Raw genomic sequence first — 21,287 nt, forward strand, 5'->3', positions numbered from 1 at the left:
TTGGCATATGTTATTAGTAATACATGTATAAGTAACAAGCAACATTAATTAATATAAAATATGAGTTGAACTGTCCTGGCTTGAGTAGTAAGATTCACTCTACCAAAAATCTACATTATCTCTTAGGGGAGGCTTTTGCCTTTCCTGAATGCTTTGACATGGAAAAGCAAAAGATCTTTTGGAGGAACAGGAGAAGGGGAGACTGTTCAGTGCAGCTGGAGGAGGACTTGAATGGGAGGAAAGAAGAAAAAGGATTGAATTCCTGGGGCTCCTTAGAGAGAAGAAAGATGATGCCCAGGAGTAGGCCCAGAATTTCTGTCACTCCAGTAGTTCCGGACCACTCCCAGACACCATCCTCTGGAGCTTCCAGCCTGTTTCTCATCCGTTTACACTCCTGCCTTGTCCTGTCGGAGCCCCCTTCCTAGATCACTGAAACTTAAGATTTAAGCTAAATTCCTAAGTCTGAAATTTTTGGCTGTATGGCCAAAAAAAAGTATACTGTATCTCTTTGTAAAGAAAATCATTAAAAAGAATTCCTATCAGGATTAGAGAGTAACTAGGAACTCAAGCCTCCAAACCACATTTAAACTGAAATACATGCCATCTGAAGCTATCTGCGGCACACAGTATGTTCCAGTAAATTAACGGCCCTAAGAAATACTTTACCTGCATATCCACCCTTAGCAAGGACACGTGAACAAAGGCAGCATTCCCCAGCGCTCCTCCAGCATACACATCGGTGCACTCGGACAGTTGCAAGGCTGACTTAAGTGATCGCTTAAATCACCAGTGATAAGCAAGAATTTAGATGCTTGCCCCCACCGTACTGAATTGTGAATGTTTGTACTCCACCTCCTAAAATACGACACGGGTATGTTACAATATCGGACATTTAGTTTGCCTTAACCATTCACTCTGTGATAAAAGTTGATCAATAGTCAGCCTCCTTTTCCCTACTTCCTGCCCAGATCAATACACACGTCTCCTTTAAAGAAAGGAGAATACCCACAGAAGTTGATCCCATGGTTTAACTTACCTCAACCTAAAAGAAAGAACCTATCACCCACTTCGATGCCATTGATTTTGTTTCTTTGTGCTCTTGTGACTAAATAAATTACAGTGCTTCCACTTTGTAAGTAAACTTTTTAGCATTGATTAGTCCTCAGGGTCTAATTGACTTACATTTACTAAAAGACCCAATATATTGATTTTCAGAATGTGTAAACTACAAGACCAGAAAATGATGTACACGGGTATAACTTTTATTAAGTATACAGACTATTAAATTATATATTCATTCCGGTGTTACAGCTCCCCAAAGGAACTCCCAGGTTCAGATCTCTGCAACAGGAAATACATGAAAAGACCACTAATTATATTTCTGTTTTTAATAAAGGCTTTAAAAATTTGTTCGTGGATGTGAGCTAGGATTGTTTATAAAAACAACTGCTGTTTTTGTATGAATTGTTGATGGTGTGCACCTAATGTACCTTCAACAACAGTGCAAGCATTTCCCATCCGATCATAGTGTGGTATGTGCTTACTTATCTCCCCAGTTTTATTCCACTCCTTTAACTGACATTGGACTTCCTACCTCACTCCCAACCTAGAAAAAAACCAGAAAGAGGAAGCGACTTTGCCTGACACTTTCAGAGCAAGAAAATTAGTGAATGAGATGGGCCTTTCTGTGTTTATGTTTACAGTTCTCCCCCCAAAAAATGTTGAAAGATTAACGCAATACTTTGTCAGTAGCAACAAGTCTTAATGTGTATTACTATACTACCAATATGATAATAAAATAATTAGTAACAGTGAAGCACAGGGACCATATTTTAAAAACATGCACGGAGGGGTACCTGGGTGGCTCAACTGGTTAAGCATCTAACTCTTGATTTCAGCTCAGGTCATGATCTCAGGGTCCTGCGACCAAGACCTGCATCAGACTCCAGACCCCACCTTTGGATTCTCTCTCCTCCCTGTGCCCTCCCCTCCCCACCCCCATTCCCATGCTTTCTCTAAAATAAAAATAAAAATAAAACACGCTCAGAAATGCTTCTCATTCAAAATATATGCTTTCAATACCTAGACTTACATCCTTCTATTAGAAAAGGAGAGAAATTTAAAAAGGGAGTTTATAAAAAATAACTAACTGCCCTTTAAATGATATTAGGTACACAGTCACCTAGAGATGTTAGCACGATCTTACTTTTCTAACTCTTGCGATTGAAATTTAGCTAGTGGTCAGCTTGGGAAAGTTAACATTCAATGCCATAGTGAAGATGGATCAGCAAGGGATATTTATTTTAGTTTACTTAAAAAATAGCTTTACCATCCATAGGGATGAAAAGAGCTAGTTGATGTGCTTTATACTATACACAGGATTACGGTATGGCTTCAGGTAGTGCTTTTCACCCTCTAGTGAGCATAAGAGTGACCTGAGATGGTTTTTAAGTGCAGATTCATGACTTCCTTGCCCAGAGATTCTAAACCAGTAAGTCGAGGATGAAGCTTCAGAACGTGCATTTGTAACACCCAATCCTACCCTCAGGTTACTCCTATGAAATTATTCAGACCGTTCTTCAAGAAACACCAATTTAAGATGACAAATGCAGGTTTTATTGCATCCAAAACCATAGACTCATCAGATAAAATGCCAATCTTAGACCATCTTTCAGATGCTTTATGTTACTTGACTACAGTACCGAGGTAGACAGCATTTAAAGGACTGCCTCTAAGTTAACGTTCATTCCTTGCAGGCACTATCTTTCTCCTGCTGGTCATTAAAATTTGGCCTGTGGGTTTTAGATTTCATTGATGTTTAAAGGTCAGGTGGGCTTGAAATTATTTTTTAATTTTTGCTATCTTTAAAATTGCCGTTTAATATTGTCTCATCTAAAAGCAGAAAAAGGCATCACAGTATTTATGGTCTGTTTCTCTTTTGTTTCCAGGGAAGACGAGGAAAAACAGGTCCTCCAGGAAAACCGGGTCCCCCAGGACCACCCGTGAGTAAACAGCATGATGACTGTCCTTTAGGAGAGACCGCATTCTTCCTGTGTATTTATCTATCTATGGATTATTTTCCCCCCTGTAGCTAATTTCGATCTTTTCTACGGTTTAAAATGGTTATACTCCTGGGATGCCTGGGTGGCTCAGTCGGTTAAGCAATGGACTCTTGGTTTCAATTCAGATCGTGATCTCAGGGTCATGAGATCAAACCCCCTGTTGGGCTTTGTGCTGGTCATGGAGTCAGCTTGAGATTCACTTTCCCGCCCCCTCGCCACCCACTCGTTTCTCCACCCACTCGCTTGATCTCATTCTCTCTCAAATAATTAAATAAATTATTAAAAAATAAAATAAAATGGTTATACTCCCTACACCTCCCACTACCACACAAACAACGAGTTAAGGGAGGCTAGTAGCTGTCTGCACACCGTATCCACCTCTTTCTTACGTAGACAGGAGCCACTGCACTGCCTACATGAGCGCCCTAAGCCAAGTCTCCAAGTAGATGAGTCCTGATCTGAACCCACCAGGCTTCTTCTCCTCAGTTTCCTAATGTCCAGGCTGGTAGCAAGTTAGATATCTTAGATGTCTGGAGAAGCATGACCAATTTTCTTGATATAACTGTTCGTTAGCAGAATTTTGTAGAATGCTGTTGCTGGAAAGAGCTGTAAAGATCTTCTAGCCAATTCGCTCATATTTTTCTTTACCCCAAGCCTCTAGAAAATGTATTCCTTTTCTTGTGGTTCTTCCAATCCTTCAGCCCATCAGACTCTGATTTGTGTCCAGGCTACCCTAATGGCACTTTTCTCTCTTTGGTGACCGGTAATCTCTGAGGTGTGAGATTCCCTGGGTCTGATCACTCTTCATTTGATTTCAGTGCTATATAGGAATTTACAGGGGTGCCTGCTCTCTCCTTGAAACTCCTAGTTCTCTTGGTGTAGTGACATTGATGTGTTTTCTTTTCCTTCTACCTCTGGGGCCATCCTTTTTTGTCTCCATTAACAGTGTTCCCTCCTCTCCTATCTGTATGTTGCCTGCATTAAACATTTCCAGTTTTTTATTTCAACCCTGACATTCCTCCTGTGTTCCAGGCTCGTATATTACCACTGCCTGCTCACTGTCTTCACTTATAGGTCTCCTACACATTACAAAAGTAGCATGTTCCCAAACTATACTCCAGAAATAATTCTAGGTTTTTTTTTTTTTCTCCCCCTCATCGTCCATTCCCAGACAGTTCCTGAATCATGTCCTTTCTACATCTGGATAGCTCACGAATCCATCTCCTCCTCTCTTTCCTCATTGCCATTGACTTTGTTTGGGCCCTTGTCAGTTTGTATCCATATTTTAGTAGCTGTCTCAGAGAGGGTCTCATTGCCTCTACCTTCTGCGAGTGGAGTAATATCTCCCAATGATAATTCAGACTGTGTGATCCTTTGGCTTGAAATTCTAATAGCTTCCCTCTCCTTCTATATCTGGATTCTACATCTTCTGTGTGTCATTCTGGGCCCTTCTTAGTTGGCCCTTGATGTCTCTTTGCCCATTGTCCTCTATGCCCTTCCTTTGCTTGTAGCCTGCAGTGTCGTCCTCACTTACTATCTCAAAAATGCCATGCTTTGCACAGCTGGAGGCTTCAGTAAGCTTCCTCTGTCTTCAGGACTCATCTCAGCCTCAGCTTTCCTGCAGAGCCCTTGTCAGTGCTCTCAGTGCGTGAGGCATCTTCGCCCATGATTCTTGCACTCTTTTACCTCCTGCACTGAGGTAGCACATGGCACAGTGCTTCATACTGTTGCTTTCTTTCTAGGTCAGCCTGGTGCACTGCAATTTTTTTGAACCTCTGTTTTAACACCATTGCCCAGCACAGTTTCTGTCCTGTAGCATGTGATTGTTAATTATTTAATGAATTAGTATACAAATGAATATATTCTGTAGATAGGAAAATGAAAACCAGAAGGGTACCTGGGTTGCTCAGTTGTTAAACATCTGCCTTTGGCTCAGGTCATGATCCCAGGGTCCTTGGATCAAGCCCTGCCATCAGGCTCCCTTTTCAGCGAGAAGCCTGCTTGTCCCTCTCCCGCTCCCCCTGCTTATGTTTCCTCTCTCGCTGTGTCTCTCTCTATCAAACAAATAAATAAAATCTTAAAAAAAAAAAGGATGAAAACCAGAAAGTGGCTTTTTTTTTTTTAAGATTTTATTTATTTATTTGACAGAGAGAAATTACAAGTACACTGAGAGGCAGGCAGAGAGAGAAAGAAGGAAGCAGGCTCCCTGCTGAGCAGAGGACCCTGAGATCATGACCTGAGCCGAAGGCAGCGGCTTAACCCACTGAGCCACCCAGGCGCCCCCAGAAAGTGGCTTTTTAAAGACCAGAACCACCACTCACCACCACTAGAGGGCTCCAGACCTAGAACCTTGGGGTTTTCTTAGGATGTGGTCATGGGTGGGTATCTGAAAAATGAACAAGGTTGCTCTCCTGTCATTGATTTCATTCCATCCACTTTCACCATTCAAGTGGATTGTTCTATTATCAATGTACTGGTGTCAATGGATAGTGATTATAAAAGCAAATGGAGAAAAAGAGGCATAACTCAGGAGCCTGGAAGCCATTCTTTACAGGAATTAGCTTTGTTGATTTTTATTCCAAATTTTCTAGCAAAACAGAGAATGTGTTATAAGATTTGCAACAATTGTCTTCTGCTATAAAGAAGAAAAGCTGGTGAATGCGAACAGGCAAGATTAGACCTTCATATACTTTCTAAACATATGATACTGCTTTTAAAACTGGATAATTGTTGTCTCAAAGGAGGAATTTGAATGATGAAGGCTTTTGTGACAAGCCTGCCAAATGTCTAGGAAAGAAGATTACTCCGAGTCCTGGAATGAGTTCTCAGCTATAAATCAATGGAGTTTACTGAAGAATTTAGAAGATTAAGAAGAATGTGACTCTATGAAGGAATTTATAATATTCAATTCCACCGGTTCTAGTTTATTGCCAGGGCATTTGGGGAAGAGAGGTACTTATTTTATTTCAAGTACTGGATTTAGAATTTCAACTCAGCTGTGGGTCTGATACAGTGTTTGTTAAATCCTGGGTACACAGTACTTAAAAGAATAGTGGGTTTTGTTATCTTCTGTAATATGACAATATACCGATTATTATAAAATATTGTGAAAGAACCAACTACAAAAATAAGGGGAAAAAATCTATGAGAAAAAAAAAGGTTTTAATTCATAGGTCAGCTTTTGTTTTAAAAGAAAATATCTTAAATAGCTCATTTTCTGTTTAAGAATCGTGGCTTATGGAAATTGTTCATCTATTTGATTCTGGGCTAACTCCTCCAGGTGACTAAAATATCTTTTCTCAAATACAAGTATTATCAAAACTTTATATTGGGGTGCGGTTTTCATCCTGCTCTGGATTTTTTTGCAGTTGTTCAGATGACGGGTTGAACGGGCGACCTGTATACCTGCATGCTGCAAAAAATCTTGGGAGGCACCTACTCATACTTACAGGACTTAGCCAAGGGCAGCATTGGAAGTGAAAGCCAACTAACAGGCTCCCTGCATTTTTCTATGCTATCTTCATGTTTAATTTTTCTGAATATAGTGTATTTTAGCAAGAGGACTGTTGTTTCTCACATGGGTAGAAATAAACAGAGTTCTTCAAAAGCAGTCCTTTTAAGAGCATATTAATTCCTATCTTAAGAAAATGAGCTGGTAAAAACATCAACCTGCTCCTAATTTACGTTGTTAAGCAATTTGACAAACATTTATTTAAGGCCTACCATGTATCTAGTACTCTGTTAGGAGTGGGGCTTACAAAAATCAGTAAGATATTATCCTTGCCCTCTGGGGATTCAAGTTTAGTTTTCAGAAGTATGAACAAAGGGAGAGGGAGAGAATTAGAAAAGATAGTGGTCGAGATGGTTTCCTTCAGGAATTGACAACTGAAGCGTAAAAACAGAGCGTTAAAAAAAAAGAAGGAATTCCTGCCAGTTACAACAACTTGAATGAACCTAGAGGACATTATGCTAAGTGAAAAAAGCCAGTCACAGAAGGGCAAAGACTACTTGATTCCATTCATCTAAGATCTCTAAAATAGTCAAACCCGGAGAAGCAGAGAACACAATAGTGGTTGCCTGCTGGGAGATAGGGGAAATAGGAGTTGTTATTCAATGGATTTAAAATTTCAGTGATGCAAGATGAAGACCTTCTAGAGATCTGCCATACCACATTGTGCCTGTAGAGTATCATGCACAATATCGTGCATTTTGAAGTTTGTTACGAGTATAGATCTCAGTTAGGTGTTCTCATCACAACACAAAACAAAAATAAACACCTAAGGGGCTCAAGGAAACTCCGGGAAATGTTGCATATGTCAATTACCTAGATTGTGATGAGAGTATCACAGATGTTGTCGTACGTCCAAACTCATCAAATTGTACACATTACACATGTTCAGTTGTTTGCACATCAATTATACCTCAATAAAACTGTTGAAAAAAGAGTTGAAAGGTGCTGTCCAGTAAAACAAATAGAGGGGAAGGAGAGAGCAAACTGAGTATCACCGACAGAGGAAAGCAGCCTGAGCAAATGCAGAGCACTGTGGCCCTGGGGAGTAGGGAAGGGCAGGCAGCCCACGCAGTTCTGAGACAAAAAGCTGGAGGCCAGCATTAACATGTCGAGCCCTGCCAGGGTCCTTGTGAACCTCATATGAAGCCCTGCATCTCAGGTTAAGCTACCAAAATTCGAGGAGAGTTCTACATAGGGAGTCTCATGGCCAGATTTCATTGATTCGTCCCTCTAGTGATGGCCATGGTGGAGTTGGATTGTCGAGCGTAGTAGTTGTTGGCTATCGTAGTAGTTACTACTTTTTAAATTATCAGTAGAGCATTTTTTATCTCTTTCGGATGTCCCATGGAGCTATTTGTATTATGTGACGATTTATATGTAGCTTCAGAGATATCTGGATTTGTTTATGGACATATTTAGATCAAAATGTTGTTTTTCGCTTGTTTGTCTTTTTCAACATTGTACCCTGTGTGAAAGGAGCCCTACTTCACAGGAGGGAGGAAGGTAACGAGAGAGAAGGAAAGGTTGGTCAAGGTGAAAAATCTTCCTAATTCAGATTTAGAGATGGTGTCCGACTCACCCTAGTGGCTTGCCTGTGAGATTCCTAAAGCACTTGTTGGAATTTCTTACAATAGTATGAATTAATTTTAAAATATTAATTTTATTTCTCTTATCAAACAGTAATCAAGTAATATGTAATCTCCCTCAAGTAAGTGAATAGTATATAATTTTAGGATATATGTTTGAGCAATTAGCTTTTAGAAAAATTAGGGAGAAAAAACTCTATTCTGATTAGTGTAATTGTCTAAAAAGCACCGAGATGAATTCTTTGATAACAAGCATACTTTGCTCAGTTTCTTCAAGAAAATATTATTCCTCTTGGGGTTTCAGGGATGTTCCCTAAATCAAAGGTAGTGTTGTTATTTAAAAGAACATCAATGAAGATTTTTAAAAATAGAACTGAAAGAAATCTCTAATGGCCTGAAGCAACTCAAATAATTAAAACACTTTAATCGATCCTTCTACTTGCGATTTTTTGTTCTGAAATTAAATTTGTATTTTCTCACTCTTAAACATTTGTTCCAAAAAGGTACATTTTTTACAAAGAGTAATTTCCCACTACTTCCCACTTAGTATTTAAAAGACAACCTTTTTTTCCCCTTAGAGAGCATATTTCTTAGAGGGAAAAAATTCTAATAATGCAGTATTTACTAAAAGCAGAACTGCTATTGAACTGCTATTACTAAATTGTCTTTATGAATTATGTCTTTTTGAATTAGTGTTTCATCAAAGTCATATATATTGCTCCAATTTAGTTTCCATATTTACTTTTTAAAAGATTTTATTTACTTAGTGGGAGAGAGAGAGAGAGGACTGGCAGAGGGAGAGGGAGAGAGAGAATCTCAAGCAGACTCTGCGTTGGGTGTGGAGCCTAATGCGGGGCTTGATCTTATAACTCTGAGATCATGACCTGCACAAAACTGAAGAATCAGATGCTTAACCAACTGAGCCATCCAGGCACCCCTATTTCCCCATATTTAATAGCAATTTTTACTCTGAGGAAGATTCAGTTGAAATTTACATACATGTATCCTCCTTAAAATAAGATTATTCCTAATCAAAATATTTGTAGTTAAGGAGCAATTAAACTGGTTAACAGAGCTAGCCACAACCTTTTATGATAAACATTTTTTTCAAAGATTTATATTTATTTATTTGACAGGCAGAGATCACAAGTAGTCAGAGAGGCAGGCAGAGAGAAGGGGAAGCAGGTTCCCTGCTGAGCAGGGAGCCTGATTCGGGGCTTGATCCCAGGACCCTGGGATCACAACATGAGCTGAAGGCAGAGGCTTTAACCCACGGAGCCACCCAGGTGCCCCAGTAAACATATTTTTTAATAAAATATTAGTCCAATTTCCTGTTAACAGGCAGAGCCTATACTACCTATACAAAGGAAAAAGTTCTCAAATTCTCCCAAATAACTTTCGCCGTCTTGTTTTGAATGACTAACTCTTCATTGGTGGGAAACCATTATGTAGAGATATCTTAGACTGATATGACCTGCAAATACACTAGGCTGGAAAGCAGTTTTTCAGAGAAGCATGAGAACATTAAGTATCTTCCCAGGGAAGGAAATAATACTAACTCCTGAGGAAACAGGTTCAAAAGAAAGGGATGGATCAGGAGAGTTTATTAGAGTACTTGCTCTGTATGAGGCACTCCACGGCCAGTGCCTTATGCAGTCCTCACCACTGTGGTGAGATGTAGGAGCAGTCCCATTTTATAATAGGATAAAGGTGGCTTAGAAACATCTGGCCAAGTGTAAGTGGGGGAACAAGAAGTGAAACCCAGGAGCTGATCTCTAAACCCACCTTTGTTTCACTGGATCCCTCCCAGATGGGAAAGGCAAGCTTCTAGTTTGTAATTTCACTTGAATCAGCCTTATTTAAACATTAGACACCGAATGTGGTCTGATTTTCTCATGAGATCCATAGCCCTGCAGTGTCTCAGGACAGCGGGATGATGGAAGAGATTGAGAGGTACCCCGTCCTCTTCACTAGTATGTCCTCAGGCAGTTCACTTGGCATTTCCATGGCTCAGTTTCCTTTTCTGTAAGTTTGAAATGATAGTACCTGCCTCCATCAGATTCTCACAGTTGCTGGGAGGAATCAAAGCCATGTGTGAGAAGATCTTTCTTGTAAATGTGAAGCTCTGTGGAAGTGTAGCTGAGATCCATTCCTATTACTCTAACCATCCATCCACCCAGAGTATTGTAGATAGAAGAGATTGTCTTCAATCTCCTTTTTATAAAGTTCCCCAAATCCTGTTAACAAAAATGTGAATGTCTTCCAATGACTTGCTAAAATGGAAAATCATGAGCTCTACATAAATATGGAAAGCTTAGTCTCCATATGTAAATCTACTCATGAAGAGAGAGGAAGGTTACTCACAGTCAGGTAATAATAATGGGGTCTGAGTATTCAGTGCTGTTTTTCCGTCTTCTGATTTACAGCCTCTTCCTGGCTTGTGGGACTTGTTCATCCACGATCTGAGCTGTTGCATTTTATTAGTTGTGATGTTCTGTAAGTCTCAATTACTATCCCTCACACTCTAATAAAAATTTCTCTTTTTCTTTAAAACCTTCCAGTTGTCTGCATAGCATAAGCAATGGAAAATCGTGGCCTTGTGTTATGATAATGAGACCTGGAAAATCTCAAGACTTGAAATGCCTTAGTTTATTTCAAAGTGTTCTGGTTTTTAGTTCCTTTAGAAAAGAGAGGAAGGCAGCTGGAAATGAGGCGGAGCAGGAGGGAAAGCAGGAGAATTTAACTAATGAGCCATTAAAGAACGTATGTATCAGCCCACCCATTTGACATTAACTTTACTTCTCATCCATCATCACTATAGAAGTGTTTATTAAAAACCATATTAATTTTAAAATGTGTTATTATTTCTTTCTGTTACAGGCAGGGCTCTTGATTCCCTTTCTTTTTTTTTCCCCCGGCATTGTTTTTGTGCATTGTTTCATTATTGCAGTATGAGAATTGAGCAGTGGGCTCAAATGTGTCACATTTCAGTGCCTGGCAATTTATGTTGAAAACAGGAATTTCAAGGCATTTGTAACGTGGGGCAGCAGCTCCCTCTACTGTTTCCACTGGACAAGCTCTAAACAAATTTCGTAGCCTTTGGAGGATGTCCAAGCTATGGATATATTCTGTGTCTGAGGATTAATTATAAAGCTACATGATTTTCAAAATTGTTTTCAGGGGTGTTTTTTGCATTTTATGCTTATCCTATCCTTTAAATACAAATGCTATTTCATCCACAGTCACTTTCAATATGAATTTGATATACTGTTGAAGTGCAAACCCTTAGCTCATGGATATCTAAAATGCCCATCTATTGTAAAATGCTGATAAAACACTACAGTGATCGTTTTGTGGGAGCTGACTCCAGTGCAATTTATGCTTCTTTTCTAAAACCACAATATGATTTAAAACAAATAGAACCGTGTTATTTCCGTTTTTGTTTTAACCTCGGTGTAAAAGAACTTCTTTTACCTTGAAAGCATGAGTCATTGCACGGTTTGAAAGTTATGTTTGTACTGCCTTATAAACAGTTAAAAGAGTAATCTAGGGTATAATATTGAATTCATTTATTCAACAAATAGTTACTGAGCATCTATCATGTGTGAGTCACTATTACAAACATTGAGCATACAGTAATTTCAAAGAAATGCATAGCGACAAACAGGCTATATAGACAAGGTCTCTTCCTTAAATAACTTACACTCAGTTGTGTGTTGAGGATAGCAGTGGTTAGTAAGAAATTCAACAGATAGAAAAACAATTTCAGTTTAGTAGGAGGTGATACAGGGGAACTAACTGGGCAATGTAAGAGGGATTTGGAAGAGCTGTTACTCTAATTGAAATGGTCCAGGTGGCATCTTTGAGCATTTAGATGACATTACTTGAGAAGGAGCTAGCCCGTGAGGGTCAGAGCAAGATCTTTCCAACCAGAGAGACCAGGATGTGCAAATGACCTGAGGTGGGAATGAGCTTGATGTATCTAATGAGCATAAAGGACCTAGGAGAAAAAGGGCGGGGGGGGGGGCAGGAAAAAAAGATGCCTCCTTTCTGGTAGTTCATGGGTTGGGTCAGATGATTAATCATAGCAATGGAGATTATATGCTCTCAAAATACCATAGACCTAATGGATTTCTGTGCCGTATCCTATTATCCATGCATTTAGATCTTCCATCTCCAGCTTTATTGGCTATGAACTGAGAACTCAGGGTGCAAAGTTACTGTTTTCAGCGTAAAGCAAGGCCCACCTCTAAAACAAATTAGTACCCCAAATTCATTTTGGACTACTGAATAAAGTGGATGACAAGGAATATCTGATTTTTAACATTCAATTTCTGGTTAAAGCACCCTGAATGTAACTATATACATTTTGAGGTTCTTCATGTCTAAATGGGAATCCAGTTCTCATTCTTAACATCCCTTTTAGAAGCCTTGAACTGATCAGGGCTTTATCATGTTTCTCAGTTTTCCTTTCAGCAAAAAACCCTCAGTCTCTTTGGTCTATTAAATGACTAAAGGCCATGTACTATAATGATAATCTCCTCAGAGAAAATGAACCTAACCATTTATTTCAGTCAATGGGAATAGTAATTTCCCTTCTTAATAAAAATAAGATGACTTCCTCAGATTTAAAAATAAAGACACATAAGACCTATAAAATGGAGACAGACATGGCCAGTTAATCATTTTTATTACCACTTGTTCCCCCCACTCAGGTCATGGTCCTAGACAAAACAGCTGTTGCCACATTGCTGAAATTCCACGGTCACCTTGTGTGGCCGCAGAATGCATAGACTTGCATGTGAAGCAGCTGGGGGTTTCACGTTGAGAATTTGAAAACTAGCACTTGGGTTCAATTCCCCAATTACTTCTCTTTTTCTGTCTCTATGAACAGCAGCAGGAGGACATTATTAGCCACTTTCGGACTTCCTAAGTTTTTTGCTAATAACAGCCATAATCTGGAGGAAAAGGATTTTATCTTCTTAGAGCCACTGACTCTTCATCTTGGATTATGTTATTGAAACCAACTATTAGGACTTCTGAATTGACAGGCATTGTGTATCGCGGTCATGGAACAAGATATTTGATATCCTTGATATCTGATCATTAAATTTGCTATTAGTTGGGCCAGAGCATGGATTAAGCACTATTTCTTTGTGGTGGATAGACATTAAGGTTTTAATGAACCTGACTGGCCTTTGAGAGATATTCAGAAAGGGAGACTTGTTTCCGAAATAATCTTACAGTTTGTGTTTGATGAGATCATTTCCAAAAAGTATTTCCATACAGTATTTAATTTGACCTCTGTATGACTTTGTCAGGTAGGCAAGAAAAGATTATCTCTGGTTTAACAAGAACAAGCCTCTAGGCCTTCTAGGGAAGAAGACCTAGGGAAGATCTAGGGAAGTAGGGTCTCACTGAACTCCATGCAGTCGGTTTTCTCTGCTCAGCCATTACCTAGTAGAAAACTGTTCGGCTCAAAGGTGACTGGAGAAAAAAACAAGTTTTCAGCAGTGGAATGGAAACATGGGAGGAAATATGGTAGAAAGTAGGATTGGAAGGGGCTCCAGCTCTATCTGTAATTTCATTAAAAAAACAAAGAAATCCGAAGCAAATATGGCCAGTGGTTAGAATCTGACAACATTGGATTATGGATTCATGAGAATTTATCATTTTCTTCTCTATGCTTTTCAGCGTGCTTAAAAGACTCCAAATTACTTTAAGAAATAGGAAAACCATCCTCTGGGCTGGGTTAACGTCAGGGTAATATCACCAATAATTTCGCTGGCCTTGAGTGTCAGCATCTCCTCTTTGCCTGAAATCCTTTATGGGGAACTAAGTGTTTTAAACATAAAATCATTAAGTATTTTTTTTTTTCTAGAACTTCACTGAATGTGCCTTTTATAACCTTGGGGTTCAGTTGAGCCAAAATCATCAGCTGCAGATGTATCATTCTTAAAACCTAGAGATCGTAGAGAAACCTTGATGTCACACGATTGAGTTGACATAGAGAAAATAATCACGCCAAAGTAAAACCTACAGATTGTTCGTTTTGCTGTTTCCCAGAACTGTCCAGAATGTCCCCAACTATTCAGATTTTGCAGTTCTTGGCCTCTGTGTAACTTGGCAGCATATAAGCCAGTGCCATCAGCCTGGCTATCTTAAGTCCCAGCAGTTTGCCTTGGAAACCGCACAGGCAGAGATGGTTGTCATCCTAACCAATGCTTTTAAAGAGAGTGAATGTTATCCCTTAATTACATAAACAAAAACTCAGAGCACTGATAGGTGCAGGCTGCGTAAGTCAGCTTTCCTCCCGATTTGATTCCTGAGGTCACACGAGGGGGTGGAGGCACATTCATTCTCCAGGTATGGTTTTTGCTGGTGGTAAGCTTTGGCGGACGCCACCGGATACAAGTGATTTGTCTCGCACACCTCCGTTCTTACTAGTTTTCAAACCCCTGTGGTTTTTGTCACCTTGTATGGGGTCAGTGATGTTGTTTCTGTGGGGTGGCAAGCCACTCTCGAGATTCCTGCTGCTCCTTGTACTGCAGGGAGCTGACAAATGATATTTTTCCTTTTGCAGGACATACTGGGGAGAGATAAGTATGAAACATTTTATGGATGGTTAAGCAGAATAGCAGTGTTGGGGGAGGAATCATTATTTTTCTAACCATCGTGTCATGAAAATCAGTCAAAAATGTCCCACGCTATCAATAATGCAGTGGGCTTTATACCAATTAGATTGATTTGTTTCACGGTGTCAGGAAAAAAAAAATAAGCTCTTTTGAAAATGATTTTTGTCTCCCTTGGAAAATAAAGTGTTAAAAAAACGTATGAGCTTCATAGCATAATTTAGAAAATCTGCTTTTATGAAATGGGTTAATTATACCCATTGAATGCATTCACTGTCACAGTCTCATCCTCCCACTCCTGTTCCAAAATGACAAGGAAAACCAGGGACTGTGCAATTTTGGAAAACAATCAGGTCACATATTGAGTATTTTGCTTATTCATACAACCATAAACTGCCTATGCTTGAGTTCCCTCAATTACACAGCTCAGTATGCAGGCCAGAAGAGACAAGCCCAGCTCAAGTGAGCGCTTCCTGGAAAACACAGAGGAATGAGTTTGAAAAATGTCCAAAGTGGCAGATGTGAAAAATTCTCATTCAAGATCCAGAAGCTGCTTTTGCTGCAATTCCTCACCTGTTAATCGCACTGCTTCTGAACTTCTGAACCAGGGATGCTGGCAATATCTTAGATTGAGACACTAAGGAGCTATTGATCTTTCAAAGGATGGTATAGATATATGCCACTGTCGGGGGCGGGGACTGGCTCCAACAGGAGAAGATGGATCACATGGCTCCCAGTGGGGCTCGGAATTTCCAGAGACTCACCAAGAATGAACGTGTGGCTGCTGGCTTCTAACAAAAGTACAGCTTTGATTCGAGGATGTCCCCAAAAGATGTCCTTGATGAATGCTTAAACCAGGGTATTGTTGGATCCCTTAAATGCTTCAGATTTCAAGAATTCTAATACACAAATCTCTCTTCCACAACAAATACAATGGCACTATTGTAGTCTTCTTTGAAGGGTATTTGGTTTTCTCTACTAAGTGTGACAACTTTCCCATGACTGTTCCTCACTGCAATTTCACGCTCGTAGAATTTCAGCCTATCGACATCATCTCCAAGCAATAGTACTCTCTTGGTCAGCTCGTCTTTTCCCACCAACTATGACTCTTCTTATTTCTCCTTTTCTTCTACTATTGCATAAATACTAGGCCTCATTTGGTGTTACTTGAATTCCTAAAGTTACTTAAGATGATTACCATTGCTTGCTTGCTTGCCTTCTTCCTTCAGAAATCTCCCTCTCCTGATCTCTCTCTAATCTAAGCCCTCCATGATTTTAACAGTTCTTGTGTCTGTATGTGCTTCCTCTCTCTTCTCCTTACCCTTCTTCCACTTGGCCACTTTACTCTTGATCTCTTCTTGTCATCCAAATCTTTGAAGATGTGTGTCTGTGCTACGCTGGAGAGCTGTCTTTGCTTGGCCCTTACTGATTCCGTATCTCATTAAGGGATTTGTGATCCTTTATCACTGAATTCCCTACTTGAATCTTAAAACCAGCTTTAAGATAATGGACATTTTATTTTCCTATCTGGCCACCCTCTCACTGTGAAGCAGATAAAGGAAAGTGTCAAAATATCAAAGCTACGAGGTCAGGCTGACTTAGGTTGGAATCTGGCTCTTACCCACCAAGGTGTGTGACCTTGAGTAAGATAGTTAACCTTTTGTTATATGTAAAATAAGGATAATGCTTACTTCACTAGGTTGTTGAAGAGTACATTGCAATAATACATGGCCCTGCCACACATTTATTAGTTTCAAAGCCTAACATTTGTATTTATTAATATTATTGTCATTATTTCATTTTATCATTCTCTGCCACCTGCTTATTATTTTCATCTACCTTTCCCTGGATTTCATCCAGGGTCTACCATTTCTGAAACGAAAATGTTGATACTTTGCCTGCTTCATACATTATCACCTTCATGTAAATTTTTCTTCTTTCTGCTTTGCTCCTCTCCTGTTTTTCTCTATTCGAGTCTTTACAGAGTAAACTTCATCTAAGAATGTTAACCTATATATATATTATATATATTATAACCTATATATATATTATAACCTATATATATATTATAACCTATAATGTTAAGTATATTCTTTGACATATTAATCGTCCAAAAAAAAAAAACCTCAGTAGATACAATTTTCAGTGTGGATGAAAAAGTCTATTTAAGGATGAGGGCACTTCGTGTTGCCTGATTTTGTCTTTGCGTATTGGCCAGATAAATGAAATATGTCCGGATTCGCTTGAAACCTGACTTGCCCTGAGCTTATTCTCTCTGAGTCCTCATCTCCTAAAACCAAAGTTAATCTTAAGACTTAGCACCAAAGAAGCGATGTCATTCCTCAGAACCTGGTGCCAGAAAGCAAGATCCCTGGGCTGATAGTGGTACAAGTAAGGAATCAGCCTCCAGGGTCTTCATCTTCCTTTTTCTGTACCCCTTTCTCTTTGGGTGCTATCTTCTCCTGTCCCTACTCCATGCCCTTCACTCTTCTCTTTCTCTGTCCCGTTCAAGATGGTCTCAGGAAATATCTAATAAATGATTCACAAGAATATATTAGAATGGAACAACTCTTAGACTTGGTTCTACCATTTGCTTATTTTGTGATTTAGGGTAAAATCTCTCCATATTACCATGTTAGATGAAGACTATAATAATACCCACTTTAGTTATTATAAGAAGCAAATAAGATAACATCTTTTGAAATCACATTACCCTGACATCCAAGAAAATACATGAAAACAAATTTAGGATTATCAAGAGTTGTATAAATATGAAACATTAGTATTACACCTCCCGGGAACATTTGCATTTGAGCTGGTGATAAAACCCAAAAAATAAATCAAACTTTCTCTATGAAGTTTTAGGAATCAACCAGAAAGTGGGTGAGATATTCTCAAGAATAAGAGCTCCTTTCCAGGAATCTTAAATGTTACCTACTACATACTACCTGGCCACATTCCCATTGTAATCCCAAAAAGCAGAGTTTGAGAAATCTGTGTTGAAACGTATACATATTTCACTTAGCATAATCCCCTCCGTTTACTCTATGTTGACTAACTGAACATAATACAAAAATAAAAAGAAATGTAAACATAGTACAAATACTCAGTGAATCTTCTCTTGGCTTCAGAAATCATTATTGTGCAGTTTGAATGTTTTCAGAAATTTTGGGGGGTTGGGGGAGTAGGAGTCACTAAAAATGTATAGCAGAAGGATTTTCAGAAAAATAGTTCACTATGAAATTATAACTGTCTAACTTACATAATTAAATCTTGAGAAACAAAAAAAAATTCATTTAGAGAGAATATTTAAGATAAATAAGAGGTTCTGTGTTTAAAAGAAAGAGGAATTGATTTCCCAAATATTTTCTATCTAAAGACTATTACTGATTTTTCTCTCAGAGTTAGAATACAACTTTCTATGTTGTAATTCTGGCCAAAATACATCCATAAGCTCTTTCCTACTTAACTGGAGCTCACTGCAGCTTTGTTTGCAATTACTTAGCCAGATTCTTAGATTAATCTAAATCTGTTGGCCCTATCTTCTTTGAGTTTGGAAGCAGCAAGACTTATCTAGGTTTGGTACCATTGATAACTGAATCCAAAACCAACAAGCAAGAAGTTGGCTTTCCCGTCATATTTTTTCTTGGAGAAACAATAATTCTAATGAATTCAGCAAACCTTGTGGAGATAGGAGAGATACTATGTACCACATCCCAAGTTATGATAAGAAAAACAGATTGATACTCCTTATTTCATTCCAACAGGAAAGCAATTGTACACAACCCCCATGATCAGTGTAAATGGGCTATATATATACTAACTTATATATAATATTATAGATGTAAATATATGAGAGAAAACATTAGCTTTTCCAGTGATTGCTGTATATTCAAATATGCCTCATCTTACCGTTCCTGTGAATGAGTTTAGGCTTCCTTGTGATTTTTTTTTTTTAATACCAAGCAAGAGTAATTACAGTTCTCTGCCTTTCTACCAGCCATTAGAAATGGAAAATATTTCTTTAAAATTAGCCCAAATGACTTTCCAATAACAAGTTTTCTATCTGTTCTTATTGCAAAGCTTTTTTTTTTTTTTTTTTTTTTTTTAACATGTTTTGAAGATCGTTGATTAGCACAGCTTTCCTCACAGAGGTTTTGGTATTTCGAAGGTTGTAACTGAAATTAATTGGAAACCCACAGGGCCAGAAGGCAGTTGGTATAAAACCTGAAAATATGTATTTGTGAATCATGAAAGGAGCCCCTAATAAGAGATTGAACAGCTATGGGGCATGGAAATAAGGGGCACCCAGATGGCTCAAGAAGGCTTAGTCAGCAGTGATGAAAAACTCAAGGATGCTTTTAGAGAAAAGGAAAAAAAGGAAATGGTTCAGGAGGGAGGATCGGAGAGGAGGCAGAGTAACTGTGGAGCCATGGAGATTTTGCTTCAGAAAACTAGGGGGTGATAAAGCCAAATCAAAAGGTCTTAGCCCTGACTTACATAGAAAGCTTACGCCAAAGACCGGGCAAAGGGGAAAAAAAGAAAAAAAAAAAAAAAAAAAGGCAAAAGTAGAATTCTTCGAGCTCTGTGTACTGCATGAATTGAAAAGTAAAAGTACAGCCAAGACTGGGTCTGAAGAGTGTAGTTTTTAATACGGAAAACTCTGGCCATCTTTTAAACTTGGGGAATCTGTAGGAATGGAGTGGAGAGTGGAAATCTGCTAAGGTGAAGATAATGCAAACAGTTCATTATTTTCACACTATGCATTTGATGAGGCTGGTCTCAGACATCACGCTACTTCTCTGTTTTCTACTTCTAGCAAGATTTTAGTAAAAACAAACAAACAAAAAAAAACTTTTAAATGCTATAAACTGTTGCTGAGAGTATATGCTCCCAAATTGAATTAATTTGGGATTGAATTAATTTGGCATTAATTCACTTCATCACACCAGGTATGGTTCTGTGCAGTAGGAAACAACTTCAGGATCTCTACCCAGACTAGGTTTATAGACCTCCCAGATAATTACACAGGAGCCCAGTTGTGTTCTGAACAGGTGTGTCTCCCTGGAGTTCATGTGCACTTTAAAGATGCTCTGTAACTGGGTTCTCATCACATTAACCATGATGTCCTATGTCTCCCAACCCAGTACAGGTGGAGTAGAGCTGAGCTGCATTAAAGATAGACAGACATTGTATAGCCATGATTTCTGTATAGCTATGTATAGGTCACTATCATGAGCAAGGCAATGGGACATTTTTTTTTTTCTTTCCACAATCCTTCAACTGGTTTTCCCAGTGGAGTGGCTGCGAGCATTCGCAGAGGCTGACGGTGCCTCCTTAGCTAGCCTTCATTCTCCACTTGGCCTTGGTTATCTAAGCACCTCCTTAATGAGTCTTGCTAAATGCAGACCTTAGAGAAACTGACCTTTCAAGTGTCCTGGAGCATCGACTAACACCATGTGGTGCCAGCAGACCTGTCACTTACCACAAGTCTTTAACTTCCCCTTTCTCAGAGTTGATTGATAGTCTGTAAGACTGACAGCTCTTACTAAACTTGGAAACAAATGACTCATTGGCTCTTTTCCAGCCATACATTGTACCAGAATAGAAAAGAGGAAAACAGCACATCTCTTGGAGATGTGACTCTAGGACAGCCAACTCTAAGACCCCAGGGTCTATCTGGTCTTTAAGCAGTCAAGAGCTGCTCTGGGCATTTATATGCATAGTGTTTCTCTCACCGTCACTCTCCCTACATTGAGGTGGGGGTTTTTCTGCCAGTTACAGAGCAACCCAGGGACCCTCTGACTGCTAGGCAGAGGTAGACTGCCCAAGGGCTCTCCACTGTGTCTTCTTTCAGTCACTGCACGGTTTCTTTAGCCCTCGGGGAGAATTTGTGTAAAGGACTGCCTTCAGGGTAGATGGTTAGCTGTAAATCTCTGTTACATTAAACCTAGAATCTGTGATACCCAGAGCATCCTACTGACTAAAAGAACAAGAAAGAAAATGCCATCATAAATGCTCAGCGGTAGATTAGGTAATAGAGCCTAAGACTTCGGATCGACCCCATTTGGAGCAATACATCGTGGATACATTTTATGGCAAGAATAGAACATATGGAAATGTGGAAGTAACTTCTATTAATCTTGTATATATCTGAATCACTCTGTTCAAACTTTTCTATTGGCCAGGGACTCTGTTCAGTGAGCTGTGTCTGTTCTTGTTTTTGGAAGGAGAAGCAGCACTGAACCCTCCTACCCTAGCCCCCAGGTATATGCTCCACAGCAAGGTCAGGATCCTGGGCGAGGAATATGTTCCAGGTTTATGTAATTCAGCTATACACTGTGAGCAGATAACCAGTCTGTTAAGGAGCAAACCTAATTCTCACCCAATTTTTTCCCACCCATTATTTTTACTCTTCTCCTCCAGGCTGCTACCTGTTCTGTGCCAGGTAACCCCCACCACACTGCTCTCTCTCCTGTTTATCTTTCCATACTGC

At 39.2% G+C, this 21,287-nt stretch overlaps 1 protein-coding gene across 7 annotated transcripts in view; it reads left to right on the forward strand.

The window, feature by feature from the left end:
• The window catches only part of COL19A1 (collagen type XIX alpha 1 chain), a 330,919-nt gene that overhangs the window by 221,468 nt on the left and 88,164 nt on the right, over window positions 1-21,287 (forward strand). For all 7 annotated transcript variants that reach the window (XM_032340380.1, XM_032340381.1, XM_032340382.1 and 4 more), the window contains one exon: window positions 2,949-3,002. In XM_032340380.1, coding sequence (XP_032196271.1) covers window positions 2,949-3,002 — 54 coding nt within the window. The remainder of the gene's footprint in view (window positions 1-2,948; window positions 3,003-21,287) is intronic.

This window comes from Mustela erminea, chromosome 4 (assembly GCF_009829155.1).
Source record: "Mustela erminea isolate mMusErm1 chromosome 4, mMusErm1.Pri, whole genome shotgun sequence".
Lineage (NCBI taxonomy): Eukaryota > Metazoa > Chordata > Mammalia > Carnivora > Mustelidae > Mustela > Mustela erminea.